The 13225-nt window shown below is 58.4% G+C and overlaps 5 protein-coding genes across 5 annotated transcripts in view; all 5 read right to left on the bottom strand.

Annotated features, from left to right (window-relative positions):
- Positions 1–560: 560 nt before the first annotated feature.
- Positions 561–1157, bottom strand: LBRM_13_0360 (conserved hypothetical protein; the record flags this gene model as incomplete). Its single annotated transcript, XM_001563129.1, has 1 exon — positions 561–1157. One exon carries the CDS (start codon positions 1155–1157, stop codon positions 561–563), a length of 597 nt encoding a protein of 198 aa, XP_001563179.1.
- An 826-nt stretch (positions 1158–1983) lies between these two features.
- Positions 1984–4944, bottom strand: LBRM_13_0350 (conserved hypothetical protein; the record flags this gene model as incomplete). The annotated part of the gene is made up of 1 exon (XM_001563128.1): positions 1984–4944. The coding sequence occupies one exon, from the start codon at positions 4942–4944 to the stop codon at positions 1984–1986; it is 2961 nt and encodes a 986-aa protein (XP_001563178.1).
- Positions 4945–8172: 3228 nt separating this feature from the next.
- On the bottom strand, positions 8173–9009 carry LBRM_13_0340 (conserved hypothetical protein; the record flags this gene model as incomplete). The annotated part of the gene is made up of 1 exon (XM_001563127.1): positions 8173–9009. The coding sequence occupies one exon, from the start codon at positions 9007–9009 to the stop codon at positions 8173–8175; it is 837 nt and encodes a 278-aa protein (XP_001563177.1).
- A 1154-nt stretch (positions 9010–10163) lies between these two features.
- On the bottom strand, positions 10164–11060 carry LBRM_13_0330 (conserved hypothetical protein; the record flags this gene model as incomplete). Its single annotated transcript, XM_001563126.2, has 1 exon — positions 10164–11060. The coding sequence occupies one exon, from the start codon at positions 11058–11060 to the stop codon at positions 10164–10166; it is 897 nt and encodes a 298-aa protein (XP_001563176.2).
- A 679-nt stretch (positions 11061–11739) lies between these two features.
- The window catches only part of LBRM_13_0320 (putative RNA helicase), a gene marked incomplete at both ends in the record, with an annotated part of 5961 nt that continues 4475 nt past the window's right edge, over positions 11740–13225 (bottom strand). The window contains one exon of the mRNA XM_001563125.1: positions 11740–13225. This exon is cut by the window's right edge and continues 4475 nt beyond it. Coding sequence (XP_001563175.1) covers positions 11740–13225 — 1486 coding nt within the window.

Below are 13225 nucleotides of genomic sequence, written 5' to 3'. Positions count from 1 at the left end.
ACGTGACGTACATGGAGCCACACACACCCACACACACACACACACACACACACACACACACACACACAAAGAGAGGAGAGTAAGGAAGAGAGAAAGATTGCCAAAGTGCATGGGACGCATCTAAGCACCTACCACCTCCCAAAACCTACCCTTGGGCAAGCCGAACCAGAAGGCGCGATGTCGAGCCCACAACACGTCAGCATACACTTTCGGTGGTGGTGGGAAAACGTAGCCTGGCCTGGTACAGCCTTGCCGCCGCAACACTCAGAAAAAGAGGAGGCAACGAGTGCCTGACCAAACGGTGCGCATAAGCCCCTCCGTGTCTCTCTCTCTCTCTGCGTGCGTGCTTCTGAATCAGCAGCATGCACTCTGATGCAGTCCAAGGAGATGCAGATGACGAAGCACGCGCCCGCGTGTCTGAGGATGCGTACATGTGACCAACAACAAGGGCGCGTTCAGCTGCTCAGATATTAAGAGGCGAGCTGAGAGAGCAAGAAGAACAATACGCAATCCACACATGCCTCCCCCCAGCAAGCGCTTCACAGGCTGTTTTTTTTTTTTTATTCCATCAATTCTGCGGCGGGTGACTCTTCCTTTGTAGCCGCGTCCAGCTTGCGGCGCCGCTTCACAACGGCGTGCATCGGGTTGCCTTGCCGCTCCTCCCGCATCTTCGCTGCATTATTGATGTAGCGCTGCTCGTTCCAGACATTTTCGAGCACGCCCCACAGGCGCCACGTCACCGCAACACCCATGGGTACAACGGGTAGGACAAGCCGATTCTGGTAGATGCCGAGGTAGAGCGCGACTGCCGTGCAAATTGAACTGATACCCGTCAGTCCGTACACGCCAGACTGGTAGAAGAAAACACTCCATGAGGCGCTGCTGTGCTCCTTCAGCAGGCGCGAGGTGCTCGGCCGCACCAGTGCCGGCGAGATCGCGCCATCGCCGGAACCTACGGGGATCACCTGCACGTCCTCGCCGCTCTCCGCGATGCGGCGGCGCCGATCAAGATAGCGCTTCTCGCGATAGAAGTCCGTTAGCACGCTGCACTTGGCGGCCCTGTAAATTTCATCGTACGAAACGCTTCGCCCAGTCGACTTATTGTTGAGGATGGGGGCCGGATTGGCGCTCGTGTTGGTGCCCTCTGGCGTCTGCATCGTGTGTGTAGAAGGGGGATGGGTTTGTGTACGTGTGGGGAAGAGGAGGGGCGTGCGGGCGCGCGCAGAGCCCCTTGTTGCACGCGTGGAATGTGTTCTCGCTGCCCAAGAACAGATGGGCCTGTAGCAAGGAGGAAGATAGGGGTAGAGGGTGCTAGCCGGCTCTGCGCAGAGAGGGTGAGGGGTAGAGGCACCACGACTTGCGTCCAAAAGGGTGCTCACGCACACGCACAGCCGTGTGTGTTCACCTCACTCGCTCTCTCCCTGTAGCTGCCACTCGTAGGCGCGGCAAAGACGATTGAACACGCAAGCATGAGGAAGAAGCAAAAGAGAAGGAGCAGAAATGGAGTCTGTGCTTCGCTCTCTCTCCCTCCTACCCGTCCTCACTCACCCGCGCACACTGCTCTGAGTTCTAGACCCGTACATGCTTGGGTGTACACGTGAGGGAGGACAAAGGCTAGCAAGGAGAGGAACGATGGCGTGTGTTCTCAAAGAAATCAGCCCCGCACAAGTCCACACGCCCTCAAGCTGTAACGAAGCGGTGAGGGGAGGGGGCACACAACGTGTTTGGCGAGCAACCGCTACTGCTACTTGATGAAGGGGTAAGCTGCTCTCGAACACCGTTGCGCTACTCGATCTTCACCTCACTGAGTTTGGGGTGTCTTCTATTCGCAGAAAACGAGAGGGAGATGTGCATGTGCAACAGCAACAGCAGCAGCAGCAGCAGCACACACAGGCAGGCAAGCAAGCAAGAAGATACCCTCACGTCTTGTATGCCGCTGTTGACTGTTTTTTATGGTTGTGTGACTCTTCCACTTCCCCTGCACTACTGGGCGACAGAAGAAGAGGCAGGGGAGTTGGCACAGGACAGTAAGGCGATGAAGTTGCTCAAGTCGTCCAGGCTCCCTGTCGCTATAAAGTTGGCGGTGGATGTATCCTCCACGTCCCGGTTCGTCACAGCCCGATTGGGAGCATCAGCACTGCTGCTGAGGTACTCCTCCAGCGTGGACCACGTCGTCTGTGATAGGGTCAGGTCGCGCGGAGGATGATGGGCGTGTAGACGCTGCTGCCACTGCCGCTGCGCTGGAAGCGCTGCCGGTGATGTCATCGCATAAGTGCGAGGAACGGGGTCTGTGTCCGAGTCCGCCGCCCACATACTCGACACAGGTGGAAGCGAGGCATCAAGAGACGATGATCCAATCCGCTGCTTCTCGTCTGCAGTGTCTCTCGGCGACCGGAAGTCGCGAGGATCCACGCCACGAGTGGACGTGGCGCCCTCAGCCTCAACGGTCGTGTCTGTGAGACGACAATACACCCTTGTCGAGTCCACTTCCTGCGCTCCTTTCAAGGAAGCCAACACCTTCGCGGCACCCTCATTATGCACACCGTGATGCGCTATAGGTGCACTGTCAGACTGTGGGGGCCCCTGCTGTGACCCTTGTACAGTAGACAACACGTCACTACCCTCCCTAGTGCCGGCTTGCGGAAGTCGTTGCTCTGCTCGCAGCAGTACAGAGGACCACGGCTGTGTGTCAGTGTCATGGCTAGCTTCAGCGGTGCTGGGAGTACGACACATCTTCTGGCCTGGCGCCGCCACCTCCACTCTACGTTTCGCCTGAAACGCCTCTGATGCTGGAGAAGGCGAGAACGATGAGGGCGAGGGAGGCGCTTCCGCAGAGTTCTTCTTGGTCATCGTGGTTGCGTTGTTAGAGGCATGCACGGTGGTGAAGGTGTTGGTGCTGTTCGACGGCTTGGGCATGGCGTTAATGTCAACGGTGGTCAGTGGTTGTGTGCGCACCGGATGGGTAGTCACCACCTCTTGCAGCAGTGGGGGAAATGAGCCGCACAGAAGATGCTGCGGCGCCTCGTGGCGTAGACGGGACGTCATCTCCGCGGTTCGGCGACACTTCCGCTCCACTGCATGGCGGTCCCGATCGACCACTCGCTGCTCAGCCGCCACCGTGATGAGCCCCTTTTCCACCTCCACCTCCACCTCCTGAGTGATACGCTGCTGGGCCACTTGCGTCTGCCCCGCTGACCACAGCGCAGCGCACCTGTCCTGCAGTGCTGCCTGCTCGTCCCGCATCTCCTCCAGCTTGCGGAGATATGCGGAAGTGCACTGCCGCCGAGACGCAAGTAGAGAGCGTCGAGTGTCGTCACGGGCACGTAGCCTGTTCTGCAGCACATCCAGTAAGGCAGTGGAGACGACATCCTGGGGTGCGGCGTAGGTGTCTGACACGTACTGGGCATCCGCGGTGCCAGGAGTGCTGCTGGAAACAGGAAGAATTAGTGAGCACGCCGCAGCAAGGTTCTGGCGGTGCGCCGCCTCCCATGTCTTCGCCAAGGCGTCGATGCGGGCCTGGTGTGCGTGCTGTACGCAACGCGTCTGCTGTAGCCGCTCCACAACCTCCGTGCATAGAGAAGTTGTCAAACCACGCCGAAGCTCGTCGCACTGCTGGCGGAGGAGGGACGCAGCCTGCTGGCGCGCGGCCTCGTCCGCCACGGCGCTGCGTAAAACGTGCGCAAGCTCTTCGGCGTGCATGCGAGCTACACTAAAAGCGCTAGCCATCCCTGACGCACCGCCACGGAGACGTTCCACCAAACGCGCCTTCAGCGCCAGCACCTCCTCCCTGAGCGGCTGGGCATGCTGGCTGCTGGTCGCGACGGCGGCATCATGGAGTGCTTGAAAGGAGTTGCGGTTGACTGCCTCACCGGAGCGGCGCAGTCGCTGTAGCTGCTCTGTCAGTGATTCCACCTCAGCGTGGTGACGCCGACGGCGTGCGTCGGCCTCCGCAAGCAGGCGACTCTCCAGCTCCCGGTGTTGTGCGTCATCCATCGCTATGTCTCCCTCGACGACGGTGTGCGCCTTTTTCTGAAGAAGTGCGTAAGCCTCCTCGGCTGCCTGCGTGTGGTGCTGTGTGGAGAGCGTCATCTTCGCCGTCACATCCCTCAGGAGCTGCTGCAGTCGCTCTGCGGTGTGGCTTCGCAGTTCCGCGGCCATCCGACGCACATCCGCCTGCAAAGCTGCAACGTTGTCCTGTTTGAGAAGCGCCCGCTCCTTGTAAAAGATCATATACCGCTGCATCATGTCCACCATGTAGCGGTTGAAGAATTGCTTGTGCAGCTCCGCGTCCTGCATCCACGCCTGCTCTCGCCCTCGCCGGACAGAGTGTGCCGCGTCAAGCGTGCTGGTGTGTAGGTAGTCGACAAGGCTGTCGCGCGCGTGGCGCAGGCGTTTGTCGCAGTAGCCGCGTAGTACCATCACTGCCTGGCGCAAGGTGCTCTCTAGTTGTGTGGTGGACAACTCAGCCGACGGGGAGCCAACAGCGTCGGGGGCAGCACCAGCTGTAGAGCTGGACGAGCTTGCATCACCTGTTGCCGGTACTACAGTGTTGGTAACGTGACTGAAAAGGGCAAGACGCACACCAGCTTCGCTGTAAGGTTGCATCTCGAGCACGAGTGCCGCTTGCTCTCGCAATTCGCGCACCGCCTGATCCGCGGCCAGCCCCATGTCGCATACCTGTTGCAGCTGCTTTTCAAAACGCGCTCCATCGAGGCTGCGCACCTCTGCGGCCTGCGCTGCCATTTCCTCCGCATATCGGCTCGCAAGGGCCTCGAGCCTCTCCGTCGTGTAAGCCTTCAGCTCTGCACGCCTCGACGCCAACTCTTGTTCCTTCTCCTCGAGCTCGGTCGTCTTCACCAGCACACTCGTCTCTAGCGCCAAAAGCTCAGTTTCCTCCTTCACTTGGTGATCCTCGACACGCTCTTCCAGCCGCTCCAGCTCCATGTCCAAGGCATCGAGAGTGAGGTAGAGACATCGGACCTCTTTCTTCCTGCACTCCTCAACATTGGCAGCATCAGTGGCAGCACCGCCCGCAGTAGTGGGCAACCCCGCTGCCGCAGCAGGCGCCCCCCTTGGTGGCAGCGAATGCACAGGACCGACACCAGAGAAAGCCCCGGTAGAGGCAAAGTCCAGAAAGGATGGCAAAGGCTCCTGGGCCACGTCAGCCATGAGGAAGGGTGGGAGTGATGATGAGGAAAGTGCCTGCCCTGCTGGACGGGGTAGTGGTGGCGCGCTAAGTCCGCTTGGCATGACTGTTGGAGATCCCGCTGGTTGCAGTGACGAGTCCGTGTCATTCAGCCACGACAGCCCCGAGGCGGCCGGTGCTTCGGCGCTCATGGGGGAAGCGACTTGAATGGTGGGGCTGATGGTGGCTCCAATCGCTGCAGGAGGCCCCAGAGAAGCGCCAGTTGCCCTGGGTTCTACACGAGCCCGTCGCCCAGCTACTGGGGCGGAAGTCGGAGAGGGCCCCAACAGTGGCGTTGCCCCGCTAGCGACAAATTCCGATTGGGGGGACGCCGTACCGAGTCCGAGAGAGCTGCCGACACTCATACCCGATGGGAGCACAGGTGACGCCGCATCAGGCATTACCCCCAGGTCCCCAGCGAGTCTGCCGGAGACCGATGACGGGGAGGACGGGGACGGCCGCCCTAGCCCGACCACAGTGCTTTGAAACCGCCTAAGGTTATTTGCAGACGGATCCTCGAAGTTCATGGCGACAAGGGCGGTGGCATCCAGGAGCCCCTATCTCTTGCTGGTAGCGGAGAGGTGTGGTCGAGCAGCTTTCTGGGTGGTTGTCGGTGTGGCCTAGCACAGGGCCAAGGCAGAGAGAAGGGAGAGTGATCAAGAGGCCAAACTGCCTGTGACGATTTCTATAGCCAGTCAAGGTGTATGACGGTAGTCGTGGATCGAGAATATGAAGGAATGTACGTCGGTGCTTCTATGGAGGTGATGTATGGGTATATATGAGGATACGTGACCAGCATCTCCAATGTGTAGATAGGAAATACGCAGCTTCTTTACCTACATCACGAGCCACAAGGACTCAGGTGCCACAAGCGTTCGAGAAGAGGTGTTCAAGGAGAGTGAAGCATTAAAGCTGATACTGGCCTTCTACACGTGTCACAAACGCTTTATGCACTGGTGTGCTCAGACGCAAAGCTGAGCAAGTCCTCCGTCACCTCTCGAAGAAACAGGAATCGGCGCGGGCGAAAGTGCGAGCAAATGATGCACACAACACTTTCATTCGGCCCGTGAATAAGAAACAATGCTCAGCACAGGATATCTGCCTGCTTAGTATCCACATGGCAACCTGCGACATGGATGAGATGTAGCGCCCAGCCCCTTCACAGCCTATCCGGTTTCGCCCCGGTTCGGCCTTAGGAGGGAGGCAATCCCCCCCTGACTCAGGGGTCAGGAAAACACCTGCATTACCGGCAAAGGGTCTGTATGGAAGCAACCATGCAGAGGAAAGAACAAAAAGAGAGAGAGACGCCCCCACCCCGCCCCCTCACGCGTTGCATTAGGCGCACGAGCGATAAATGTCGCGAGCCTAATGCAACGCTGCAGAAGAGAAAACGCAAGCAGGCCAGCGACGCCACGGCCAAGGCTGCCGTTCGTCAAGGTCAGCCATCACGACTGCATATCCCCTTCATTTCCAAAGCCAAGAGAGAGGGGGGGGGGCAATAATGGCACCTGTAAGCGCATCCATATATGTATGTATATGCGTATGGGTACACACTGTTGGAAACGACATTTTTTGTTTTGTTTTGTTCTCGACTTTCAACCAACATCCGAGAGGCTCGGCTGCTCTCTGAAGTCGACACAGGAGAAGGTGCGGGAAAAGAGAAGGGGAGAGCGTCGCCGGCTCGCCTTCATTGATGTATGTGTGTGTGTGTGGGTGTAGATACTTTGTGAGTCCAGCTTCGTTTTTCTGTTTTCCTGTGCGCGTTTAGAGAAAGCGCACGCCTATGATGGTGTGGAGGCGCTTCTCTGGAAGGACAAAGGGCTGTCGAAGTCTGCTACTGTGTGTGGGCATGGGTGTGCTCTGACTGACGTTGCACTCGGTGCAGTAGGGGAAGACATAAAAAGGGACCCCTGGCAGAGACGAGAGAAGGTGCACCCAAAGGAGGAGGAGAATCAACATTGACTCGCCGCGCTGTCTAAGCAGGAGGGAGAGAGGAGGTGGTGGTGGTGGTGGTGGGAAGGGGGGGCGACGGAGATGCAGTTGAAGGATTCGGCTTCTAATGTGTCATTCCACCACGAGTTGGTCGGCAAACAGTCGCATACAACCCACAGTTCCTCCACCCCTGGGACACTGCTGCTCAATCGGGATCATCCAGGACGAACCCTCCTGCAGCCAAATAGGGCGGTGCCCCTTCCGAGTCCTTCTCGTCCTTCTTCGGGTGCGTGCTGCGCGTTTGTCGCTACACGGATCTGGGTTGGAGTGCACGCCTCGATCCAAAGGGTGCGGCGCCCAGGGTCCTGCTTGAAGGACGAAGCGGTGGCGTCTGTTGTGCGGGATAAAGGACTGAAAAAGAAACAAGCAAAGGAACTCACCAGCGTCGATTCTGGTAAGATAAAGAGATTATGCGGGGACACACGCGCAACACCAAGGTAGCAGTGAGAGAGGGAGAGTACAAGGAGGAAGAGAGGAGCGGGAAGGGGAAGCTCATTTGGCGCCCACCACCCACCTCACCCATCGTACCGGCTTACCGCAGCAGATTCGCAGAGAAGTCGTGATACCCGTAGCAGATGCCACGTGGTGTGGTATGGTGTACATGTTGAAGTCTCCTCCTCCCTCGATGTGAGCCTTCTTTTGCTCTTGCATCTTCTGCGTTATGCAAGTCCGAAGTGGACGGTTTGGTGTGTGTGTGGGAGGGGGGGGGGAGCGGTGCCGTGGGACTCGCAGCCCGAGGTCAGTCCTCACGCGGAAGGCGTGGCCAGTGCAATAAGGTGATGCGATCACTGTCAAAGGAAAAGGCTGAAAAAACGAACACAAGGAGAGGGAAAGGGGAGATGAGAAGGCGCCACAAACGGAAAGGTTGAGCTGCTTGCGGATAGGCGTGCGCGTTGTGTCGTTCGATTGGTCGCCGTCTCTGGGCCAGTACATCCTCCCTAGTACCGTCCGTGCCCTCTCCCTCTCTGATCCATGCACGCTGTTGACCTTGGGACCTACTTGGCTGCACACCTGTCGCCACCCTCAACCTCGCCTTCCTCCTCGTCCTCGCCATTCGAGTCGCCCTCCATCCACCGCCGCTCAGCCTCTAGTCGCTCATGAGCGATCTTCTCGTTGCGCATCACAAACGGGTTGGTGGGGCTCTTTTGCCACATCTCCCAAATAATGTCGTTGTATTGGGTGCGGCGCAGGCCTGGCCTCTCCTCCTTCACCTGCGAGAGGTGTTCTGCGTAGAAAGCTTTGTAAAGCACCTTGGCACGTTTGCCGATATGGCGGCTGTCGGGGATTTCGGCAACACCAGCGGCGTTGCCGCTCTTCTCCAAGGCCGCCAGCACATCAGTCACGGAGCCAGAGGCCTTGACGGTGTTGCTCTCCGACTCTGCTGCCGGGTGCGCAGCCACGCCCTGTTTGCGGTTTACGTTGCCGGAAGGTAGTGTCACTTCCTCCGTCTTCACCTGTTCGACCACTGCGCCGTGCTGGCCAGCCTTAACGGCGTTGCGCTCCTTATCGTAGTCAGCCAACATCTTCGCCAAGTCTTTCTGGATTTGGCGCTGGGCCACCTTCTTGGGCACCTTCGCACTCATCTCCCGCTCCTCTTCCTCCAGCTGCTCTCTCTTCTCGGCGACACGGCTGGCCTTCTCCGCCTGTTTCTGCTCCATCTCCCGCTGCTTCTCCATCTTCTTCAGCACTTTCGGGTCCGTCTCGGCCCACTGCGCGTTCTCCTTGGCTGCCTCGCGGGCCGCGCGGGAGTCAATGCGCCGCTCCTCATCGCGCAGCCGCGCCTCTTCGCTGTGGCGGTTGGTGTACTTGTTACTCTTGGGGCCACTCGGCATTTTTCGTCGTCCTGTTTGCAAATGTTAACAGAGGGAAATGAAGGAAGCAACGCAGAAGAGAATAGAAAAGAAAGGGCGAGAAAAACAGGCGGCAGAGTTGCAGTACCCATGTGAAAAGGGGGAGGGGGAGGGGGGGGGAGGGGGGGGGGGGGCCAACCAGATGAGCAAATGAGATACAACAGCAGCTGCTCGAGGGAGGAGTGGAAAGTGGAGGGGGCGGTGGACTCACAGCAGCAAACGCACTAGTCACGCGCTTACCGTTCCCCCCCCCCCCCCCTTTTGCGTGTATGTGTGTGCGTCGACTGAGATAAGAACGATAGATGAAGGCGCCTTGCCAATGCAAAGTGTGCATAGAACGACACCAACACCCACACAGCTGCTGCGTCTGCTGCCGCACGGTGACGACACGATGTCAAAGACAAGGAGAAGAAGGATTGGGAAGAGGAGGCGAAAGTGCACGTGGAAAGTGTCGCCGACAACTTCGTCAAGTTGAAATGAAAGTTGCTCGGGTGCTTTTTCTCTCTATCTGACCGCTCGTGCGTGTGTGTGTCGGGTGTACGCGAAACGAGGCGGTCAGGAGTCTTTTTCGTGGTGACGTGCAGAGATGAAGAGCACGGGAGGGAGGGAAGAGGTGTAGGTGTGGTGGATGACAGTGGGCAACCAAGACACGGGGATGCATCAATACACGCACAGGGAGAGAGACATGCGGGGGGAGCAGCGGAGTCTAGTGGTTGGGCAGGAGGAGAGAACATGGGAAAAAGGATCTCGGAAAGCAATGCAAAAGACAGGCACCCGCAGAGAGAGAAAAATGGGGAAGGCGGGTAGGGTGCATGCGCCTGTGCATACGACAGCACAGCACAGCACACACACACACACATTGCTGAAAGAGCGCCATCTCTGTCCCCCTGCCTTTGGTGTGACAGAACCTCCATGGCACCGCGATGGGCCAATACAGCAGAGCTACACGCCTAATAGAACGGTGTCCTTCGTGAATGACTATCAGCAGAGAGGAGCGCAACGCTCCTAACATCACTCATGCACTCGCGCACAAACACTGAGGAAGAGAAGCGTTGCATCGAAGAAGTGGAGGCTCCTCAGGCAGCTCCTGAGAACATCACCTTGGAGGCCATTACAATCCACTGTGTCACCTCCGTTCAACGTCTCCTAACTCCTCCCCTGGCGTCGCAAGGAGGGCACAGCGTCATGGCGACTACGTGGCCGTCGCGCACCACCGGTCTCAGCACCGCTGCGGAGCTGAAGACGTCAAGAGAAGCCCCATGCTCTCCCGGTGCAGGGCCGCCGCCTCTCAGCCCCGTGACAAATGACGCTGCGACCTGCGCCGCCTGCACCGCCTCCATCTCAGACCGAAAAGACAGCCGCCGCATCTGCGCCAGAAGCACGCCTGGGTTGCTCAGCGGCCGAAGTACGGAAGACAGGTGCCTCAGGCTCACTATAGCAGCTTCGCCTGCCGCAGAAGAGTGTGATGGCGGAGGGGAGATGTACACACACCTCGCCTGCAACCGTATAAGGTTCACATCGCCACGTTGCAGAGCAGGCACCTCATGCCCATCGTGCAGGTGCATTGTTTGCATTGCCTCTTCAACCGTGGCGAGGGCGCGGCTGTGTCGCTCAGAGACATTGTGGAAACTTGTCTGCATACCTGTGACATCCACGATGCGCCTGTGGGCCAGCGCTCGGGGCACAGCACAGAGAGACAGGCGAAGCACCACATCCCCGCTGCAGAACTGCACACGGGACTCTGTTGCGCCCAGGGTGCCGCGACGGGCGTCACCCTGGGCGCTGTACCGCCGCGCGTAGTAGCTGTTACCAGCAAGACTTGCAGGAACGGTACCGCGCTGGTTTCCCGTATGCGACTCCGACGGCGTCAGCTCTACACACTCCATGTCGTGCAGCAGGGACGAGTATTGCTGACTCGACGTCTCAAGAGGCGCGTGCCTACAGGGCTTCAAGAGGAAGCATCGACCCGTGATGAGGACGGGTGGACACGGACGACGCGTAGCCCGTGACACAGCCACGCCACGAAATTGCATGACGCTCTCTTGATTCTTATCCAAGGAGGTGTGTGCTGACTATGTTTTGCTCCTTCTCTGGCACGATTGTGCCTTTGGTCAGCCCTTCTTCCCGCAATTTCGTGTTTGGCTGTTGTTGGGTGGATTACGGCGCGTCAGTTGTGCAAGTAATTGGGGTGAGGGGAGCAGACAACACATAAAAGAACAGAGAGTAAAAGAAAAAGAAGAACGATAGGGAATAGAGCGAGAGGAGTAGAACACTATCCATGCGGGTAGAAGAGTCGAGTCGCATCATGGGATGCTGTGTGGCCATGCGTAGAAGTCTGCGCGTGCGCCTTTCTCTGTGTGCGTGTGCTGGGGTGTTGTGGTAGTGACAGGTTCGCCGACGAGGTCTGCCCCAAAAGAGAAGCAAAGATTCTGGGCGGGGGGGAGGGGCAACTCTCCGCACTGTGATCTCAGTGTTCTCTGTTTGTGACTTGGATGTTAGCTACAGTCATCCCGCACGCTGTGCTTTCAAGTGCCAAAATCAGCAGCGAGCGCACACACCGCTGGCATAGCTGCTCACCACGTTTTCTACAAATGCGCATGCCAATTCGTGCGTGCGCATGTGCGTTGATGCTCGTGCAGCGCAATCTTGTCAATCACGACGCACTCGAGAGTGCTCCTAGCAACTCCCCTTCTGCGCCACCTGAGCAGCAGCTCAGTTTGAACGAGGAAGGATGAAGCTGTACTGCTGATCCATGCCGATGTACGAGTCACACACGAGATACATGTTCAGCTCCACGGTGCCGTCAGGGTTGTACTGTACCCAGTCCTCGTCCCATTCGATCTGCAGCGTCGTCGTGCTGCTCTGCCGCAGTCGATTCACACGCTTCAAGGCAACAAGCTCGCCCGTTGGTTCGTGGCCGACCACTACCCAGTACTGCTCATCTTTTGCCTTCGAAAAGTGCGGCGCGATGACGCTCTTTTGTCCAAAAGAAAGCCGCTGCAAATGGACCGTCAGTTCGTACGTCAGAACAGCCTCCTCGTCGTTCGCACTCGTCTCCTCCGCTGCAGTAGGCTGCTGTTGCTGAATGGTGAGGTCAACCTGGATGAGCGGCAGCCCGCGCACCGCCTCCATCGACTCGTTCACGTCCCGCTCCTGCAGCCCGAAGATGGGCATCTCGAGCACCTTCTGAAAACTATGTAGCACCGCTAACGGGCGATTCGCCAGCTCCGCCGCGCCGCGCACTCCATCGCACTCCTTTTCGATCACCGGCAGCATCGCCTTGTCCACGTTCGGGATCTGCAGCAGAGAGTTATCATCCCACCACCGGGCCTGCACCATGCACTGCATGAGCGCCATGCAACGCAGCGCAGCGTACAGGTGGCCGTTGTTGGCGGCCACGTCTACCATAGCCTGAATCACACGCACCGCGTTGTCCATGGCGGACTTCTGATCCGTAATGTAGTCCGTGATAGGCATCGGCGCGCGCTCAAAGAGCGCCTGAAAAAGGAGGAATGCCTTGGCGTGCGGACTGTCCACCTCTGCATCACGGACGGGCAGCGGTAGCTGACGCGCCAGTTGCATGTTCAGTTTGTCTTCGTTGTGACGCACCGGCAGCTCGTTGAACTCCTCCGCGTCGCACATGAGACGCAGCAGCTCGCCGCAGGAATGATCCGGCTCGATACTGCGGTTGAACAAGTCCACCGTGATATGGGAAATATAGTAGTACGAGCACAGCTTGCCCAGTATGGTGTACTGGATCGCATCCGGGTCAAAATCCTCGTCCATCGCATCCGGCTGCTCAATACAACCGCAGCGCTCAAGGTCCGCCAGCACGCCCTTCACCAGGGTGGAGAGGAAGATCGTCACCGCCTTGGGAGAGCCATCCTCCAGTCCGTAGTAGGATGGGTTGCGTGCAATTCGCCGGAAGAGGTAGGTCCACGTCAGGTAGTTCACCGCATCCTGGCGAGTGTTGATCGTCCCCGACACAATTTCAGCATTGATGTGGACGTGCAGCTGCTTGTGCAGCGCGCTCTCCACCGGGAAGGGGTCGTAGAGGAACTTGCGGTAGAAGCCTTTCTTGGGCTCGTGGCACAGCACCTGGGCCACGCCCTCCGTATCAAACTGCGGGCGCCCGGCACGGCCGATCATCTGCAGCACATCCGTGATCGGGAAGTCCACGTAGGAGTTCGTCTTGGCG

This window comes from Leishmania braziliensis, chromosome 13 (genome assembly GCF_000002845.2).
Source record: "Leishmania braziliensis MHOM/BR/75/M2904 complete genome, chromosome 13".
NCBI classification, from domain to species: domain Eukaryota; phylum Euglenozoa; class Kinetoplastea; order Trypanosomatida; family Trypanosomatidae; genus Leishmania; species Leishmania braziliensis.
Note: the sequence above shows the minus strand (reverse complement) of the source record. Positions and strands in the feature narration are given on the sequence as shown.